This window comes from Helianthus annuus, chromosome 9 (genome assembly GCF_002127325.2).
Source record: "Helianthus annuus cultivar XRQ/B chromosome 9, HanXRQr2.0-SUNRISE, whole genome shotgun sequence".
Classification (NCBI taxonomy): Eukaryota; Viridiplantae; Streptophyta; class Magnoliopsida; order Asterales; family Asteraceae; genus Helianthus; species Helianthus annuus.
This window is the reverse complement of record NC_035441.2, coordinates 138,834,528-138,856,063: the sequence shown is the minus strand read 5'-3', so window position 1 is coordinate 138,856,063 and position 21,536 is coordinate 138,834,528. Positions and strand designations below refer to the sequence as shown.

The following is a 21,536-nucleotide window of genomic DNA, read 5'->3' as shown; positions in this document are numbered from 1 at the left end:
CGAAACGGTTCGGCTCGAAACGGTTCGGGTTCGAAACGGTACGGGTCGAAACGGTTCGTGTCGAAACGGTTCGGCTCGAAACGGTTCGGTTCGATACGGTACGGGTCGAAATGGTACGGTTCGAAACGGTTCGCGTCGAAACGGTTCGGTTCGATACGGTACGGGTCGAAACGGTTCGGTTCGAAACGGTACGGGTCGAAACGGTTCGTGCCGAAACATTTAATGATTTTTGGATTTTTTAGAATTTTTTTTGATTTTTTGGAATTTTTATGATTTTTTAGAATTTTTTTTATTTTTAGACTTTTTAGAATTTTTATGATTTTTTAGATTTTATTTTATTTTTAGATTTTTTTGAATTTTTTGGAATTTTTTTGAAATTTTTTTGGTTTTTTGGAATTGGATCAAAATGGCAACTGAAAACATTTTTTAAGGAAATCCCCAAAATACCCCTGTTACAAACTGGGTTTTTGGATGGAATTAGACAAAATGATCAAAATGGCAACAAAATGTAAAAGTCAGGGACCCAGAGGCAAAAAAAAAACTACTTGGACTAAAATGACAAATTTGGACAAAAGTCAGGGACTAAAATGGCAATTTACTCCTAACTTATTGTGTGTCGCTCTTCAAAGAAAGAATCAAGATATTTTGAATGCAGTTGAGCTGGTTAGATCAACCAAAGAAGAATTACAAAGGTATCGACTTGAAGGCTTTGACTAACTTTTAAAAGATGTCACATCCTTTTGTGACAAGTATGATATTGAGATGATTAACATGGAAGATGAGTATGTTGACCCGAAAAACAGAAGAAGAAAGACCAACATCACCAATCGTCATCATTTTGTGGTCAATAATTTCAACACGGTTCTCGACATGCAAATTCAAGAGCTTGGAAACCGTTTTAACGAGGTAACCACTAACTTGCTTACGTGTATGAGTTCTTTGAGCCCGCGTGATAATTTTAGTTCCTTTAATAAACTAAACTTGCTAAAGTTGGCCGAAATGTATCCGTATGATTTTACTTTTGATGAAAAAGATAAGCTTATCGATGAACTCGGCCACTACATTTCTAATATGAAAAGAGATAGTCGATTTGATAACCTGAATGGGGTTAGTGATCTTGCCAAAAGGATGGTGGAAACAAGGAAACACATTGAGTATCAGTTGATCTATCGTTTAATAAAGTTGTCACTAGTTTCACCGGTTGCAACGGCTAGTGTTGAAAGGAGTTTTTCTTCAATGAAGCTTGTGAAGACAGAATTGCATAATAGGATGGGCGATGGATACATGAACGATTCTTGCATTTGTTACATTGAAAAGGAGTTCTTACAACAAGTTTCCGTTGAGAGTGTAATGCAACGTTTTCAAAAGATGAAAACTCGTCGTCAACAACTTTAGGTAGTTTTTTTTATTTGTAAAGACTATCGTATTTTATATTGTGTTTTTAAATTTCTTATGACGATTTTCTTTTCATCATTGTATCGTACTTTTATTATGTGATGAACCTTACCCGTCCGAACTATCGAACCGACCCGAAATTCTTTATGTTCAATTACATGAAATTGGAGTATCTAAAAAATGAACCCGGTGAAAAATATTTCTGGATCCGCCACTACGTATATAGCATGGTAGAGATATATTGAAATTTTTTCAAGTCTCTTTCTTACTTAAGAGTTTATCATATCAAGATCTATTACACAAAAGTTTGGCATGCAGGAGTTATATTCTGATCATCTTGCTCTATTAACATTATGATACCGACGGAAATGAAATTCATAAGTCCAAGCCGAGTTAGAATGAAAACTGATTATGGGCCATATGGCATATCTACACTACACCGTTCTTGAGTAGATCAAGTATTTTGTTGTTTATTCTAGTCACCAATGTTTAAAAATTAAAATATTATGTTTTATGTTTTATGTTAGAACAAGTACATTTTTTTCACATGATTTTAGGTTGTAGATCATTCATCCTCTTAATAAGATTTATAAGTGTTTCACTAAGTCAAATTTGAGGTTGCTTATGTCATTATGTGCATGGGGTGTCTTTATCCTAAATATTCATTTAAAATTTTGATTGTGAAGGTTATCACGGCTTGCTATGATGTATGTCAATTAAGAATACAACTTAGACCAATACATCTCATGTATGAAAAGTATTTTTTTTTTCTACTCTTCATGATATTTAAGAACATACAAGAAAATGGTATGGATTGGTATATCGTTCTTGCTTTGGTTTTAATCTTACATATAATAACTAGTGCTGAACGAAAAAAAAAAAACATTAAGACAAATTTACACAACAAGAGATCAGTGATGTTTTTCTCATAAGTTATTTTGGGTGTAATATCGTGAAAGATGTTTTTGTAATTGTAGGTAGGGGTGTGTATGAGTCGGTTTGGTTCGGTTTTTACCATTAATCATAACCATAACCGCTAGCTTCAGTTAACGAATTTCTTAACCATAACTATAACTGAACTTCGGTCACGGTTAATCGGTTATGAAGTCGGTCATGGTTCAGTTTTGGTTAATTTCAGTTATTTAACCAATCAAGCTTTGAAATAAATAGGGGTATGCATGGTTTGAACGTAACTTGGGTTTTTTTTATACGATAACAAAGACTACACTTTTTGGTTAAACTACCGATGAGAGATTATCTTTAATAAGGTAATTTTCAACAAAAAAAATTACAAAAATAACACTTCAATTTTTCATCAATATAAAGGGCATCCACATCAAAATTATTTTGTTATCAACATAGTTTTATCGTAATAAAAAAAACTTCTATATGGTTAATGTAAAATATAAATCCATTATATAAATTTAACATTACAAGTTCGGTTCGGTTTTGGTTATATAGGTTAACCAAAGCTTCATAACCGTAACCATAACCGAGTCGGTTAAACAAAGTTTCATAACCATAACCATCGATTATGTAGGTTATCAGTTAATAGTGGTTCAGTTATGCCGGTTATCGGTTGTGATAGTTAATTTGCTCACCCTAATTGTAGGAAAGATATGTGATCTTAAAGGTTACAACTACCTCAACGGATAAGTAAATATTTTTTTAAACGGCTGCCTCACACACCTTCTAAACAAATTTATAAATTTATATCAATATTCACTTGAAAAAGAACACCGTTATAACACACCTTGATAGCGTTGCTAGGCTAGAAGTCCTTAGTTAGTAAATAAGTAATTAATATTTATATTAGCAAATTATGAAAAAAAAAATTACGACAATTATTATGAGGTATATATAAGGGTTATTGGAGTTTATCACTCCCAACTATTAGGCATTTGTCGCTGTCACTCTCAACTATCACTTTGACTCCCACCACTTCCAACTTAACACTTTGTGTGTTGTATCACCCCACATGTGAACGTTTCTTAGTGTTTGACTTGTGTTATTGGTGATATTAGGCTAACACTTTGTGAATTACTAATGGTTGCAGGTGAATCTGCTCCTAAAAGCCAAAATAGGAGCAAACAACCACTCAACCGGAGTGACACAACACACAAAGTATTAAGTTGGGAGTGATGGGAATCAAAGTGATAGCTGGGAGTGACAGCGGCCAATGCCCAATAGTTCAGAGTGATAAAATCCAATAACCCTATATATAGGGGGTGTTTGGGATTGCTTTTTCAACCTGATTTTTTGATTATTGTGTTTTGAAATCGCAAAAAATCTATTTTGAGTGTTTGGTAGAAAATTAATAAAAACTGATTTTTTACGTTTTGTAGAGATCAAAACGTGATAATCCAAAAGTAGGTCACCCCTTACTGCAGGAAAACATGATAATCCAAAAACTGATTTTTTACGTTTTGTAGAGATCAAAATATATATATTTGCCAAACACTCAAATAGTTGATTATCTGATTATTATGATATCAAACAACATAATCAAATCCAAACACTATCTTTCTGCAGCACGTTTTGTTACAGCTAATTATCTGATTCTGATTATTCAAAACGCATAATCTATTTTCAAAACTCAACCTCAAACATCCTCATAATCACTATTTAACTTTACGGCTAATACTTCTCATTTTCAAGCTTTGTTTTGTGAAAACATCTTGGTAACCTAAAATGGAATGACATGAGATCGAAATAACTTACTACAAATGTGAATGAGCATCAAGAACGATTTCATACACCTCACTTCATATCATAAATAGAAACATGTGTAGTCATTGTACATTTACTCCACAATAATTTATGACTTGTACGGATGGTAATAAATACAACCAAACTCTAGTAATTAGAGATGCATACGTAGTACAATACTTCTCCAATATCGTATGCTTTTGCAAGGGAATAAAATCATAAAATAGCAACAAGGATCTAATTGTGTTTCATCAAAAAACACTCTTAAAAAAAAGTAACAACAATGTTTTGGGAAATGCTAAGTTGGATGATTCTCAATAGTGTTTTTAACATCGGACCAGGCAAGTTGATTAGACCGGGAACTTGACATGAAACCGGTTTGGTTAAACCTCTTTGAAGTTTGACCATTCCCTCATACAAACTAGCCAGTTATTGATTAGCCGAATCTCCATTTTGTTTAAAAAAATTCTTGTTCTTTCAAAATCTAATTTTCAATTAGTACTTAAGAGACTTTATATTCTATTTATTCAAATCTTCATATTTTCCCCTCTATAATTTTACAACTTTCATTGCTCCTCTAAAATTACTGTTCAATTTTTTCTTTCTTTTCATTGGTCTGCATTTCACCATTCTTTCTTTTCATTGGTCACCACACCACTTCATCCAACATGTCTCTCTTTCCTGAAACCACTACATCAACCGCCACTTTTTCTTTCTCTTTGAAGATCTCACAACCACCATCACAAATGTTACACCACCACTGGCTACAAGGGGTAGCGGTGGCTAAAGGGTGGAGGTATTAAGGTGGTCCGTGGTTTGTAGGGAGAAAGTTTGTAGAGATAAACAGGCCGGTGGCATTAACGTGGTGGTGCGGTAGCGGTGGCGGTTAGATGTAGGTTGCGGTGGTGATTGGCACTGATCGAAGGTAGTGACGCTCGGTTACATCTGGCTGGGACCACCAACGCCGCAGGCTCTCACGTATCTAGGGTTTTACGGTGTTATATGTGAGTCCGAGCCGATGGTTGTGATGATCTTGGATGATGAAGAGTTTAGGGTTTAGAGAGAGAGAGAGAGAGAGAGAGAGAGAGAAATGAAATGATATACGTGGTTACAGGGTTGAATGCGAAGGACGGTGCTGTGGTGGTTGTGTGGCGGGTGCTGTGGTGGTGTGGTGGTGGTGGATGGTGGTTAGTGGTGGTGGTAGTGGCAACTTTGTGGTGGTGGTGATTATGGCAGAAAAAGAGGGGTATGTGTGTTTGTTTGTTTACTGTAAATGGTTTTTGAAAACCATTTTCCAGTTGTACACAAAATTCACTCTTTAATATTTTATTATTTAAGTATTAAAATTGTGGGGGTAAACGTCGTCGTCTGATGTCATGTGAGGTATTCTTTTGCAAAAAAAATTATTTTAGTTTTGTATTTATTTTTATGTTGTGATAATGGTTTTGTGTTGTGGGTGACTTTTGAATTGAATTAATCCTGATGAGATTACAGTTTTCATATCTTTGAATATTTTTATTTTCATATATATATTAAATTTTTCATCATTTATTTTACTACACGTAAACAAACTTTTTAATATATGAATATAAAAAAACTTTTTTAATATATGCTTATGTTATTTGAATTCTCCTATAATCTGTGTCGACAACGGTATTCATTTTTACATTTATCGATACATGTAATTATTTTGGGCATTTGGGTTTTCTCTTTCGGTTGTTGCAGCGAATGTTCGTTCCGTAGCAAACCTATGCATGGTTAAACACTTTAACGTCTTTTTTGTTTGGTTTAATGTTCCCGCTACAACGTGCGGGTTTTGATAACTCGTTTTATTTTGATTTGCAAATGCACGTGTCAAAATGTAAGGTATTTTCATATTTTTATTTGTATTTGTATTAGATATTCTAGTAGTAAGACCCGTGTGAACACACGAGTAGGTTTAATAACGATCGAAATCAAATACTAAAAAACAGATGGACGTGTTGTTGTTAATATTATAAGTATAATGATAAAAGTTTAGACACAAGAGAAGCATAACGAACCCACAGAAGTTTTTATAGATGATAAAAGTTAGATATATGTATATAATTTTAAATGCTATATTAGAGTTAATTACATAGCTAGTCCCTGTGGTTTGCACAAAGTAATATACTTAGGTATTAATAGTTTAAAATCACATTCTAGGGTTTTAACCTTTCATTTTGTAACGTTTGGAGGTAGTAACATTATTTGTAGGTTTAAAATCACATTTTATTAGTACCTAAGTATGTTATTTTGTGCAAACCACATAGACTAACTATGTTAATACCCTAGTGGTTAATACCTTCAAACGTTACAAAATGAAAAGTTAATACACTAGAAAGTGATTTTAAACTATTAGTATTCAAGTATGTTATTTTGTGCAAACTACAAGCACTAACTATGTAATTAACTCGCTATATTATACATGAAGTAAGCCGGAGGTCATCTTTATTGAGTTAGATAAAGTGTACAAGTTTAGCCATTAAAAGAAAAAGTATGATCTAGTAAACCAATAAGATGACGGCTTCAGGAAATATTGAATGTCATCTTTATTGAAAGTTTGCAGCCATAGTCTTGAATTAAAATTCAGCAGATGTAGTTTGTTATTTTATTTGAATGATAACAATCTTTTCGGGAAATGCAAGGTTACAGGGATAACGAATCACAGACACACAAGTAAGTTGTTGAACCCAACCAATGCATAAAATAAGAACAAACCGCCGGAAAGAGAAAATATCCACGTGGATTCTTTAGATCTACCATAGATCTTGGTCATCAACCACCACCAAAGGTTCCAAAAAAGTCAAATCACTTCCAAATTAAACGAGATATTCTCAAAATTAAACCCAATCAAGTTCCTCAATAACCGATTTCAACGATCTCTTCACTTTGTATACATGATTTGAATATTCTAACTTTACATACGATGTCGTTTGCATATCTTCGGATCTGGAAGTCAATCAGAGCCCTCCTTTAACAACCGGATGAGACCACGTCGTTTTGTCACCAATCAACCTAAGCTCTTGTCCCCTCAAGCCGCCCGTACCATGAAGTGAGTTTCGATTATTCCTATTTTTTTTTTAACTTGTTATGCTCTTTTTGTTCATCACAGTTGACTTGTTGTTCTATTGTAAATTTGTAATAGTATATTGAAATTTTGAATTAGTTAGTTATAACTTCTTATGAAAATAACAGGACGCGAAGATTATTTGGGATTTCTGTGTCTCTGATTATTATTAATCTGGCCGCTATAATGGAGCGTGCAGATGAGAATCTGCTTCCATCTGTATACAAAGAAGTTAGTGAAGCATTTAATGCTGGGCCATCTGATCTGGGCTACTTAACATTTATTAGAAACTTTGTTCAAGGTCTGGCATCCCCAATGGCTGGAATATTGGTTTTAACGTATGACCGGCCCACCGTTCTTGCAATGGGGACACTTTGTTGGGCGTTGTCCACGGGTGCTGTAGGTGCCAGCCGTTATTTCGGTCAGGTGGGTTTTTGGCGGGCGATAAATGGGTTTGGGCTGGCCATTGTGATTCCTGCATTGCAGTCGTTTATTGCGGATACTTATAGTGATAATGTGCGAGGGACGGGGTTCGGGTTTTTGAGTTTAGTGGGAATGGTGGGTGGGATTGGTGGGGGTGTGGTGGCTACGCTTATGGCGGGTCATGAGTTTTGGGGGGTGCCTGGATGGCGGTGTGCATTTGTTTTGATGGCGGGGTTAAGTTGTTTGATTGCGTTTCTTGTGTTCTTGTTTGTGGTTGATCCTAGAAGGCTAACGGCGGTTGATCATGATGGCGGACAGAGTTACCTAGAAAGGTAATAACAATATCTTGGATTTTGTTTGTTATTTTGTAGATGTTTTAATTTTTTTTTCCATTCTAGGAGCGAGTTGTTGGATCGGGAACGTGATTCTGGTTCTATTTGGACCGAGTCATGGACCGCCATGAAAGCTGTGATGAAAGTCCAAACTTTTCAAATCATCGTCTTGCAGGGTCTTGTTGGTTCGTTACCATGGACCGCAATGGTGTTTTTCACTATGTGGTTTGAACTTATTGGTGAGCATGTATGCACTTGACATGCATCTAGCATGGTCCGGTTTCAACATTTTTCGGTTATAACATGTCCTTTTTTTTAACTTTTATTTCTAGGTTTTGATCATCAAAAGGCTGCAACCCTTTTGAGCCTTTTCGGGGCAGGGTGTTCTATCGGGTCACTATTAGGTGGGATCATAGCTGATCGCTTGTCTCGGAATTTCCCTCATACTGGACGAATCATGTGTGCACAATTTAGCGCGATCATGGGGATCCCATACACTTGGTTTCTCCTACGCATAATCCCACAATCAGTCGATCGCTACCATACTTACGCAGTCACACTTCTCTTAATGGGCCTTACAATAAGCTGGAACGGAACGGCATGTAACGCGCCAATGTTCGCTGAAGTGGTCCCCACCAAACATCGAACTATGATCTACGCGTTTGACCGCGCCTTTGAAGTATCATTTTCGTCTTTTGCTGCACCCATGGTTGGGATCCTGGCAGAGAAGATTTACGGGTACGACCCAAAATCCGTGGACCCAATTGCGGGGTCCCCTAGAGAAGCATTAGCATTGTCAAAAGGGCTTTTAGCGATGATGGCGATTCCTTTTGGTCTATGTTGCTTGTTCTACACCCCGTTATATTGGGTTTTCAGGCGTGACCGCGATAATGTGAGAATGGCTACTCTAAAGGAAGAAGAAATGATATGATTCACATTCTTGTTTTGATTACATTAGTGTAAATTAGTCATAGGCCTTTGAGGATTGGATTTTGTGTTTTGTTTTAGGAAAAGTATATGAACTTTACTGTTTTTCAACATTATATGTATTCAAACAAAGAAATTTAGTCACAAGAAAATCATGATTCTTATTTTCTTATTATACTTTTTTTAAACATTTTCATACAAATTATCCCTCTATAGCCATATAGTCATAAGGAACAATTTCACCGCAATAAGAATTTCAGCCTTTTAGGTATAAAAAAATTTAGAAATGAGACAAGTTTGTACATTACAAAGAGTTTTTGATAAGAAGACTCACTGCTATTTAATATTCATACAAACAATAGTTAATTAAATCATTTCTTCTTCTTTTTGAGTAGCCAATCGCGCGCTATCACGATCGTGTTTAAAAAACCAATACAACGGACTGTAAAACAAACAACACAATCCAAACGGAATCCCCATCATTGAGAAAAGCGCCTTCGACAATGCTAAGGCTTCTCTTGTAGACCCTGTGGTTGGGTGCACCGATTTCGGGTCATACCCGTAAACCTTTTCCGCCAGGATCCCAACAATCGGTGCAGCAAATGATGAAAAGGACCCTTCCAACGCACGGTCAAAGGCATAGATCATGGTCCGGTGTTTGGTGGGGACCACTTCTGCAAACATTGGCGCATTGCATGCGGTTCCATTCCAGCTTATTGTGAGGCCCATCAAGAGAAGTGTAACTGCATAAGTGTGGTAGCTATCGACTGTTGGAGGGATTATGCGTAGGAGAAACCAAGTGTATGGGATCCCCATGAACGCGCTAAATTGCGCGCATATTATTCGACCTGAACGCGGGTAGACCTGAGACATTCGGTCTGCTATGATCCCACCCAAGAGTGAACCAAATGAACACCCTGCGCCGAACAGGGTGAAAAGTATTGCAACCTTTTGGTGATCAAAACCTAGAAAAGAAACATAAGTTATGTTCATGTATAATTAAAGGTGACTACTTCAACCCGTTTATATGAAACAAATCAATTCATGTTATTTTTATAGATACTGGGCCATACTAGCAAAAATCACCATATTTGGCAAAAGTTGGGGACTAAATGTGTTACAAAGTGCAAACCATAGGGACCATTCGTGTACTTTTGGAAAGCTAGGGACGAAATCCAAAATTTTAGAAAACCACAGGGACTATTTGTGTACTTTACTCTTTAGTTTTTGTTAGTATTTTTAAGAAAATGATGACAGGTCAACGCAGTCTGTTCTGACCCGTTATCTAACCTGACCCGTTTGGCCATAACCTTCGGGTCATGAAAACTAAACCAGGGTTAACTGAAAGCCAAGACCACACATGCTCACCAATTAATTCAAACCACATAGTGAAAAACACCATGGCGGTCCATGGGAGTGAACCAACAAGACCTTGCAAGACGATGATCTGAAACGTTTTGACTTTCATCACGCCTTTCATTGCGGTCCATGACTCGAACCAAACTGAACCAGAACCACGCCCCCGATCCAACAATTCGTTCCTAAAATACATGAAAATAAAAATCAGAACACACTGAAAAACATAAAATCGAAATCCAACAAGATGTGTGTAACTGTGTACCGTACCTTCTAGGATCTACAACAAACAAGAATACAAGAAGCCCAATTAGACAACTTAATGCAGAGATAATAACAAATGCACACCGCCATCCGGGCACCCCCCAAAACTCATGACCGGCCATAACTGTAGCCACCGCACCACCGCCTATGCCGCCCACCTTCCCGACAAGATTCAATAACCCAAACCCCATCCCCCTCACACTATCACTGTACGAATCAGCTATAAACGATTGGAGTGAAGGAATCACGATGGCCAATCCTAATCCGTTTACAGCCTGCCAAAAAGCAACCTGACCGTAATAGAGACTGCCGCCCATAACACCTGTGGATAACGCCCAACAAAGCGTGCCCATTGCAAGTACGGTCGGGCGGTCATAGGTTAAAACCAAGACCCCGGCCATTGGAGATGCTAAACCTCGAAAAAAGTTTCTCATAAACATTAGGTAGCCTAAGTCAGATGGTCCGATGTTGAATGCTTCACTGACTTCCTTGTACACGGATGGAAGAAGGTTTTCATCGGCTCGTTCCACTATAGCCGCCAAATTGATGATAATGAGAGAAAGAGAAATCCCCAAAACATTACGTGTCCTGTGATTAAAACATTCATGCCATAGTGATATACTACATTGGTGACCTTGGGTATCCATATCCTATTTCTACTTAAAACAGTTTTATTTAGGTAATAAAATAAATTGATGACGAACATGAGATAATTAAAGTAACCAATCAAGAAACTTGAACATATCATTAAATTCTACATCCATTTCAAAGATTAAACTACAAAGTTGACTTTCCAATTTCACATATCATTAATCAAACAACTAATACCAGTCAACACAACAGTAATCATCCAAAATGGCTACAAATAAAACACAACAGAATAAAATTAAAAAAGAAAAATAGGAATAATCGAAACTCACTTCATGGTATGCAGATTCGAGTTAAGAAACAAAAGCTAAATACGATGTAATCTCATCGACCGGCTAGGCTAAATCAGGCCTACGAAAGCAGTATGTAATACCAGCGTACTGTGGCTGAAAATCATCAAATGATCTCTACGAATCGGTGAAATAAATGAAAATCGACAACCGAATTTCAAATTTGATTTGGGAAAAGTGGTGGGATTTTGGTACAATTCAAGGTTTGGTTGGTACTTTTTACCGTAAAGGGTTGATAGCAAGTTATCGTATATCGAAGCGATCCACGTGAGTAATCTTTTGTTTATACATACTGGTTGCTAATCGAACCTATAGAAAAATCCTAGAGAATATTTTTTATTTCATTAATTTTAATCATTTAAGTCGAGAATCAAAATGTTTAGCGCTATAAATTCGTAACCGTTTATTTTATGACGTTTTAACTGATACTTTTAACCATTTGAGTTCAAGATCAAAAGTATGAGTGTTTAAAAGTTGAATTAAAAATGTTATAAAATGAGTGGTTAAGGACTCGGGGCGTTAAACTTTTTTGATTTTGAACTCAATTGGTTAAAACTATTCAAACAAACGGACTCAAATAGTAATTTACTCATAATACTGTAAATTTATAAGCTTGTAGATTAAAGATCATGTACAAAGGGCCAAAGTGTGAGAAGTGTAAGAAATATTGTGGAGATGACACGTGTCCTCAATATAAATTAATTCAAAAGGGTTAATAAGTAATTTTCTCATTGATTCAGTTAATTGATAACCTTTCATAACCGCCACCCTTTATTATAGGAATACGAATTTGTATTTTTTTTTAATTTCTGAAGATCGCAGAATGAAAGTTTTATAGAGTGTTATACAGTGATGGTTGCAGAATAAAGGTTTTTATACAGTGTTTTAGTGTTATATAGTGTTATATTTTATGGTAACAGTTATGATGGATGTATAGTGTTATATAGTGTTAGATTTTCTGGTAGCAAGTGTATGACGGATGTATAGTGTTATATAGTGTTATAGTGTAATATTTTATGGTAGCAGGTCAAGGGCCGGCCCGATAGGCTTGTGGATCTAGGCAAAGGCCTAGGGCCTCCAAATTTTAAGGGCCTCAAGATTTTGGATTCTAAACCTCCTTCTTCAATAATATTAGGGTGGAGGGTATGGTTCAATCACTCTAGGGTGTTTGAGTTATTCTCTACCCAATAATAGCATGCCATGTCAACTCCCCATTCTACTCCCTATTTTACACTCAATCACTAGGTATGGTTCAAACACCCCTCAATTAAAAATAAAAAAAACAAAAAAAAAACTTGATTGGTTGTATCTCTCCTCTCCCTCTCAAATTTCACTCAATCACCACTCAATCAATCAGTGACTATACACCGAATACCCCCACTCACCGAACACCTTCATCACCACTGTGTGGTTCACCGATCGGTGAATCATATCCCCGATTGGGGTCACCGAATCCATACCACCCGCCCTTAGATTCCAAGCTCAAATGCCCAACTATTGAATATTTCTTAGAAACTATCATTGCTATTTGTTATTAGTTAGGCTATATCTAATTGATATTTGCTACAAAATTGGGGATTGTTGTGTTAGAAATTATGATAATAGTTAGAAACTGTGATAGTAGATATTTGCTAGATTTCAATTGCTATTTGATATTTGTTAGAAACCGTGATAGTAGTTAAACTATTTGCTATGTCAAATCGAATCCGAACTTTTGAATCCGGTTATGCAAAAAGACAAAAAAAAAACGAAAACAAGACGCTTCAATTGAATCACAAAAGGGAGCACTTCTAAAATTTTGTTCCAAACAAAATTCTACAAAAAGATATACCTACAACAAGTGAACATCCAAATGATAATATACCTACAAATCACGAACCTACAAACGATGAACCTACAAACGATAATATACCTACAAACGATGAACCTACAAACGATAATATACGAATGATACACCTATAAATAATTTTGTTGATCCAAGTCAATAATTACATAAAACATATGACTTTCAAAAAAAATAATAACTACGCCAATTATAAACTTTTTAGTTTATAATTGCCGGTCCCAAGCCCGGATAAAGGAGGGGGTTTTGTTACTAAATATGTTGAAAATGATAATTTTGCAAAAGGGCCTCCACTTCGTAGTTCGATTAGGGCCTCCGAAAACGTAGAAACGGCTCTGAACAGGTCTATGATGGATGTATAGTGTTATATAGTGTTTATATATTGTTATATACTGTTATATTTTCTGGTAGCAGTTACATGTTTCCGGATTCGTAGAATAAGGATGAACAAGGATCACTGGAATTTAGGAGAAGAATCGCTGTAATTTATGAGAGGTTACCTTATTTAAAACATATAAAAAACACTATTACCCCCACAAATTTCAAATCAGCCCAAATAATTAAAACACAATTTACATTTTGATCCTTATTGATCTCAACCATTAGATCAAAGATCGATCAAATGGTTTAAAACACTTCTTTAGGCCCTTTTTACATTATCCTTACCCTACGTTTTATAACACTATAAAAAATAAATTTGTTTTATGCGTTTAATCCATTGTGTTTTATAAGATAATATGAAAAAAACACATCTTTTTGTTGTTTTTAGCTCATTGCGTTTTAGACCTGGAGTGTACTGTACTAAACTGACAGGATCATGTTGAAACAGAAACATGATCATGTTGTGAAACCCAATCCATTGCGTTTTAGACTTGCAGACTGAAAGAACATGATCATGTTTAACAGAAGCATGATCATGTTGAAACATGAAAAGGGAAGGTGAGGTACACTAAACTAACATGATCATGTTGTGAAAGCCAACAATTGCGTTTTAGACCTGGAAGTGATGTAACTAACATGATCTTGTTAAAACAAAAACAAAAACATGATTATGTTGTGAAATCAACATTGCGTTTTAGACCTGTAGTATATTTTAGAAACTGAAAGAACATGATCATGTTTAACAAAAGCATGATTATCTTCAAACATGAAACTGGAAGGTGAGGTACACTAAACTAGTATGATCATGTTAAAACAAAACATGATCATGTTAGTTGTGAAAGCCAACCATTACGTTTTAGACTTGAGGTAACTAACATGATCATGTTAAAACAGAAACATGATCATGTTGTGAAACCTGCTACATTTTAGAAACTGAAAGAACATGATCATGTTTAACAGAAGCATGATCATGTTGAAACATGAAAGCAACCACTGCGTTTTAGACCTGGAACTAACATGATCATGTTAAAACAGAAACATGATCCTGTTATGAAACCCAACATTGCGTTTTAGACCTGCAGTACATTTTAGAAACTGAAAGAACATAATGTTTAACAGAAACATGATCATGTTGAAACATAAAACATGATCATGTTAAAACAGAAACATGGCCATGTGAAACCCAATTGTGTTTTAGGCCTGGAAGATCATGCTAAAATAGATACGTGACCATGTTGGAACAGAAACATGCCATGTTAAAACTCATGCAACAGAAACATGACTATGTTAAATAGAAGTCAAACCCCATTACGTTTTAGACCTCGAGAGTACGTTTTAGAGGCCCGGAGTGCAAAATGTTGGAACAAAAACATGACCATGTTAAAAACCCATTGCATTTTAGAACCTGCAACTGCAAAATCTTTATTTTAGGTATCATTGCGTTTTACGTATCTGGGTTTTAATTTTTTTTTCAAAAGTATGACAATAGTATACTCGTTTTAAAGATAAAAAACGCTTGTTTTATGGTGCAATTTTTATAAAAAAATAATGTCGTATGAAAGAGTTATTAACGTTTAAAAAACGGGAGGGGGAGGAATTGGAGGAGAGAGAAACTATTGCTTTGGATTGACTAGAATACCCTTATACAAACTCACGCGCCTCCTTTGTTTTGTTTAATTTCACTCATTAAATCTTAACCTTTGATTACTAAATAGATGGACAAGATTACTTCTTATTCTTTCTACCAAAATAAACTTCCTATTATATCATGACCCTAATTATCTAAATCAAATTACAATTAAGGTAAATTAACTTAGAAAAACTTTTATTGAAAGTCTCGTATTGTATGAATTAACTTAAAAAAACTTTTATGTATGAAAGTTTGGTATTGTATAAAAGGAAAGTTTAAAAATAATTATATACAGATGATACTGAGTACTAATTATATAAATAAGATAAACTAAATATAAATATACGTGATTTCAAAATTGCTTTACCAGGAGTAGGATATATAGAATCAATTTTGAAGTATAAAATAAAACGAGGTTATAACCCCGTGTATTACACGGGTTGAGTAAATAAATTTATATACTAAATAATAAAACATTATATCTTTAAAAACTTTCTTTATTGCACGGGTTGAATAAATATAATATTATATATTAAATAATAAAAAGTTATATATATAAGAACCATATTGTACGTGTTGAATTAATGTAATTTTATATACTAAATAAAAAAATTATATCTGTAAAACCACATGTATTACACGGGTTGAATAAATGTAATATTGTTTACCAAATAATAAAATAATACATCTTTAAAAAACCGCATTTATACACGAGTTAAATAAATGTAATTTTATATACCAAATAACAAAAAAGTTAGTAAATGTAATTTTGTATAGTGAAAATAAAAATATTTAATACATTAATACAAAGTTTGGTTTTCGTGATAAATAATTTGTTTTATTTAAAATGTTTTAAATTTACAATTTACAATTTCGGATAATATTTTATTAGAAAAATAGAAGAATGATATTCGAAATTTAAAGTAGGATAAAATTTAATATTAGCTCATTATTTATTTATTTATTTAATTAATATTAGATAAGTTTGGAAGTGATGCGAAAAAATCATAAAATAAATACCTACAATGAACGACATGTGTCACACATTAATATTTTATTATATAGTATAGTATAGATAAAAATTTAGATTGATATAAATAGATTATTTTGTTGTAGCAAAATTTGTTAACGAAGTCTTAATAAATTTAACTCATTATTTAAAACTTCGTAAATGTATAAATAATAAATAATATTAGTTAGAGTAAATTACAATTTTGGCCTCTGTGGTTATATCACTTTTACCCTTTTAGCCTAAAAGATATTTTTTTAACATCTGAGCCCCCAACGTCTTTTTTTCTAACCCTTTTGGCCCCTAACACTAACCCCATCCATTAAATGTTAGGGGCCAAAAGGGTTAGAAAAAAACGTTAGGGGCCAAAAAGATTAGAAAAGAACGTTGGGGGCTCAGATGTTAAAAATTCTTTTTGGGCTAAAAGAGTAAAAGTGATATAACCACAGGAGCCAAAATCGTAATTTACTCTATTAGTTAAATAAATAATATTATAAATGAGAAGGAGATTAAACTAAATAATTATTATTCATAAGAAATTAAAGTAAATAATATTTAGTAAGAGGATTATCTATAATTAATTAGAAAAGATTAAATTAAAATAATACTTATCTATAAAAATGGCCTAATATGATGACAAGTGTCCTTTAAATGGTTTCTTTTATTATAGTAGATGGATTACATAGTCACTTCTATGTAGAAAATTTTAGATGAATAGAAGTATCAAAGTTAAAAACACATATCTACAATTTTGTATGCACGTTTATTGCGATTAGATTTTTTTTTATGAATAAGATTATTGCGATTAGATTTTTTTTAAGAAAAACCTTTATGTATAAATATAAATGGTTTTTATGTTAATATTTGCTCTTTTAATTAGAGTTAAATGCTTAGTTGGTCTCTGTGTTTGCAGAAAATGCATACTTGGTCTCAAAGCTTTACTAATTAAAGAGTTGGTTCCAATTATTATAACTTTTGCACTCGGATGATCCTTATCATTAACCCATGTTAGATTTCTCAGTTAAGTTTTTTTAAATGACCAAAATACCCTTACTTATTAATAAAAACAAAAAACAGAAAAAATAATTAACTAAAACAATAAATCTTTTATGGTCCCACCCCACCCCACCCAAGTTCTTCTACCTCAAACAGCCAAACCACCACAGCCAGACAAATCTCGATCTTCAACGATACAAAAAACCGAACACACTTCTTCTCTTTCTCTCTTCACTAGAACGAACAACAAGTAACCACAACACCAAAACGAGATATCGATCTTCTTCTCCTTTTTTTTTATTTTATGAGGTGGGGTGATTAGCCGGTGGCAAATGGTGACGGGGGTGGGAGTGAAACAAAGAAGCAGTGATGTCGATGTGATGATGGGTTAGAGGGTGGTCGTGGATAGTGTAGATGATGAAGTATGAAGTGAAGGTGGGTTGTCGTAGGTGTTTAATGGTGTTTTTTGGGGGAGATAGAGGCAGAGATCTAGGGGGTGATGATCGGTGGTTCGGTTATTTTTTAGCCTTCAGTGGTCGATTAACACTTCGCCGGATTAACCACCGCCACCAGCCACCATGCCCCCCACATGTCACCACTGTGAATACCACCATCCGACCAAGATATGATTGTTACAGATCTGGTTCCGTCAACATCACCACCAAAACCACCTTTCCTATCACAACTAACCACCACTTCATTGCAAGGGAGGCGACGACGGTGTTTTTTGGGTATAAAAAGATGTGAGCTTTATTTCAAGATTTCAATAAAACCAACGATTTATTTGACCTATATTAGATACAAATTTAATAAAGAGCAATTCAGTCAATTCACATATGAGTCAGTGATAAGGACCACTCGAATGCTAAAATTACAACCACTAGAACCAACTCTGTAATTAATAAAACTCTGAGACCAAGTCTGCAATTTCTGCAAACCACATTGACCAACCAGGCATTCAACCCCTTTTAATTATGTGGACCATGTAAAAAAGATCTCACAAAATGTTGTATGCATAACACCCAAAAGAATTGACGATGCTTCTCGATTGCTTCCAACTTGGTGTTGCATACGAAGACAAATATGTCTAAGGCTAAAGGGTGTGGGGGGCATGAGTTGGATCATCAATGCCACATAGGACCACTAATAAATTGCTATACCATCCCCTTGCCTCATCCACCATGGTTGGCATGGATTAAACCATGGCAACCATGAGCCTACTTTCCTTTTTAAATATTTCTTTTTCCTTTTTCACAAAAATAAATTAAAATAAGAAAATAATTGTTTGGATCATGACCACACCCTTAGGGAAGTGGTTTTGGATGGTGGATTTAGAAGTGGGTGACATGGCGCTGATGTGGAGCCTAAAAGTGGGTAATTTAATGGGAAGTGGAGGCTTTGGCAACAATAATGAAATTATAATATCAAATATATCTATTTGTTATATACTTTCCTAACTTGAATCAAGATATGGTAGTTTGAAGCTTAGGGGATACGGAGTGGGTGCGGCAAACCATCGGCAATCGAGTTTGCCGAGCGGCAAACACCGCCGCCGATAAACATGGGGCGCGGCAAAAGTTAATGAGCGGTAACCCTTTGCCGACTCGGGAAAAGGAAATGGAAAAAGGGGGGGCCACATCCAACGGTAATATTACCGTTTAAAAAAAATAATTTTTTTTTTAAATTAAACTATATATATATCACAATAAACCATTTAACCATATACCTTCAAGTTTATACTCATACAAACCAAAAAATACCACCAATTCCTTCTAAAAGTTTACCATACAAAATGGCGGATGAACTCCCGTTATGGTTCCCACCCATGAGTAGCGACGATTCATCCGATAGTAGCATTCTTTTTTTTCAAAATCTCATCGAAGAAGCCGAACTTCAAGATACCGGCACATCTAACCGAAGGAGATATATTGAACGTCAACGTGAGGAGGGGCATGAGACACTCATGGCGGATTATTTTGTCGAAGACCCGAAGTACAACGAAGATATCTTTCGGCATAGGTTCCGTATGTCGAAACGTTTGTTTCTAAAAATTGTGTCCGATGTGGAAGAGAACGACCCGTGGTTTGTAGAGGCCCCCGATGCGCGAGGTAGGAAGGGCTTTACGCCCTTGCAAAAGGTGACATCGGCTATTAAACAGCTCGCAACTGGAAACACTCCAGACGAGAACGACGAGTACTTGCATATGGCCGAAAGAACTTCCGCGAGTGCCTAGAATATTTTTGTGACACGGTTTGCAAAATATATGGTCCAGAGTTCTTACGTAGACCGACAAGCCACGACATGGCACTTTTATACCAAGCTCATGAGGAAAAACATCACCTTCCAGGTATGTTCGGTAGCCTTGATTGCACCCATTTCGTTTGGCGTTTTTGTCCGACAGAGTATCGAGGCCAATATATGCGAGGAGATCATAGATACCCGACTATTATGCTCGAAGCGGTTGCTTCTCAAGACTTATGGTTTTGGCATGCTTTTGCCGGTCCACCCGGTTCTCAAAACGATATCAATGTTCTACAACAATCTCCGTTATTTTTAACGGAACGAAATGGAACCGCGCCAAAATGTCCATTTTACGTTAACAACCATTTATACAAACGTGGTTATTTGCTCATGGATGGAATCTACCCTTCGTGGTCCGTGTTTGTGAAGTCGATCCCTTACCCTCACGAAGTAAACGAAAAGAAATTCAAGAGACAACATGAGGCGGCAAGAAAAGACGTCGAACGGGCTTTTGGTGTTTTGAAGGGGAAATGGGGTGTATTGAGTCGACCGATGCGAGCAAGATCGGTTAAAAAAATTAGGAATGTCGTGTACACGTGTATTATTTTACACAACATGATTTTGAAAGACGATGGAAAGGCGATAGCACCGGTGCACATTCGGGATCCTCCGGTCGAGCCGGCTCTAGACGATACGGTGCTGGGCGAGTTGTTGAATGAAGACACCCATTGGAGACTCAAACACGATCTCATAGATCATCTCGCAAGTCAAGATTTACCCCATCTTTTGGCCGATTCCGACGAAGACTAGTTTAAATTGTTTCATGCTAATGTAATTTTATTGTTTTTTAATTTAGTGTAACTTTGATGTTTTTAATTTAATTTATGAAACTTTATTGTTTTTTAATTTAATGTATATATCCTAAATTTATTTATATTAAATAAATTATTGCAAAAAAAAATAATAATAATAAAAGTTTACCACTTCAGCAAGTGTTTAAACCATTGCCAACACTTTTCAGCAAAGTTTAAACACTTTTGCCTAATTGACATGGCGCGCTCTGATTGGTCGGTTTTTTGTTTTGCCACTTTAAAGTGTTTAACCACTCCTTATACCCTTATGGAGAAAGAGAAAGATACATAGATGAGGGAAGAAATTTACACTTAAATATGTCGATTGTCAAACTATGTCAAACTAAGTAATTACAAGATAAGTAATTACAAGATAAGTGATATTTTTTGAAGTCTCCACTTAACTCCTAAAAACAAGCCCATAACCATAAGCTCTAATTTAGCAAACATGTAATTTGGATTTGTATAAAAGGTTTAGTATTACATCATATTGTCATAATTTACTTCTAGTTTGGGATTGAACCCAAAACCTCCTACTAAGAGAGTAACAAATAAAAGCCCTCTATTGTGACACTCTAGGTTTTCCCGAGCCAATATCGTGTAATAACATTGTGTGTGTATACGTTATTAAATGAAAGTTGCGTGTTATCTTGATGTTCTATGTGATCCTTGTACTAAGTATGTATATGTAGTATATATGTATGTAGTGGGCCGAGACCGCGAAACCCGACTCGAGACCACCCAGTCTCGAGTGAACAGTTAAGGGTTGGGCCGATTGGGCCACAAACCCGACGAACCCCACTCGAGACGGGTATAAAACCCAAAGCCCGCACACACTCTTCTTTTGCACTCTCCCCCATTTCACCCTCACTCTTACACAGACTCTCCTTCTCCCTCTCCTCTCATCTTTCTCTCACTAAAACCCTAAAAGCCCAACAAAATCATCTCCTCCTCCTCCCTCTCGGATCAAACCGGCTACCACAAGGGATTCTCGGAATTGCTTGTAACCATCACTTGGAAGTTCTTTCATCAATCTTCTATACCCTCAACATCTATCCGGTTAGTGCTTTATAGTTGTTTGGTTAAAAAAATGATGATTTGTGAATGCATAGCAACTGTTTTGTTAGTTGGATGTTTGAACGAGTTTGTTGCC

The 21,536-nt window shown here is 35.4% G+C and overlaps 5 protein-coding genes across 6 annotated transcripts; 4 read left to right on the top strand and 1 right to left on the bottom strand.

Annotated features, from left to right (window-relative positions):
- The first annotated feature begins 771 nt into the window (after positions 1-771).
- On the top strand, positions 772-1,395 carry LOC118481785. The gene has a single exon (XM_035977049.1). The coding sequence runs from the start codon at positions 772-774 to the stop codon at positions 1,393-1,395; it is 624 nt and encodes a 207-aa protein (XP_035832942.1).
- A 3,257-nt stretch (positions 1,396-4,652) lies between these two features.
- On the top strand, positions 4,653-9,046 carry LOC110878834 (putative metabolite transport protein YyaJ). Of its 2 annotated transcripts, none has more exons than XM_035977624.1 (5): positions 4,653-5,350; positions 7,082-7,177; positions 7,321-7,947; positions 8,014-8,186; positions 8,280-9,046. In XM_035977624.1, exons 1-5 carry the CDS (start codon positions 5,286-5,288, stop codon positions 8,876-8,878), a joined length of 1,560 nt encoding a protein of 519 aa, XP_035833517.1. In that variant the 5' UTR covers positions 4,653-5,285; the 3' UTR covers positions 8,879-9,046. The 2 variants fall into 2 exon arrangements, with proteins under 2 accessions (XP_035833517.1, XP_021982903.1); XM_022127211.2 differs by lacking the exon at positions 4,653-5,350 and adding an exon at positions 6,504-6,801.
- Positions 9,047-9,128: 82 nt separating this feature from the next.
- Positions 9,129-11,713, bottom strand: LOC110878833 (multidrug resistance protein 2). Its single transcript, XM_022127210.2, has 4 exons — positions 11,415-11,713; positions 10,501-11,082; positions 10,243-10,415; positions 9,129-9,839 (listed from the first exon to the last, which is right to left on the bottom strand). The coding sequence occupies exons 1-4, from the start codon at positions 11,417-11,419 to the stop codon at positions 9,241-9,243; spliced, it is 1,359 nt and encodes a 452-aa protein (XP_021982902.1). The 5' UTR covers positions 11,420-11,713; the 3' UTR covers positions 9,129-9,240.
- Positions 11,714-19,083: 7,370 nt separating this feature from the next.
- Positions 19,084-19,524, top strand: LOC110876430. Its single transcript, XM_022124604.1, has one exon. It carries the CDS (start codon positions 19,084-19,086, stop codon positions 19,522-19,524), a length of 441 nt encoding a protein of 146 aa, XP_021980296.1.
- Positions 19,525-19,592: 68 nt separating this feature from the next.
- Positions 19,593-20,342, top strand: LOC110876429. The gene is made up of 3 exons (XM_022124603.1): positions 19,593-19,638; positions 19,693-19,820; positions 19,962-20,342. The coding sequence occupies exons 1-3, from the start codon at positions 19,593-19,595 to the stop codon at positions 20,340-20,342; spliced, it is 555 nt and encodes a 184-aa protein (XP_021980295.1).
- Positions 20,343-21,536: the final 1,194 nt, after the last annotated feature.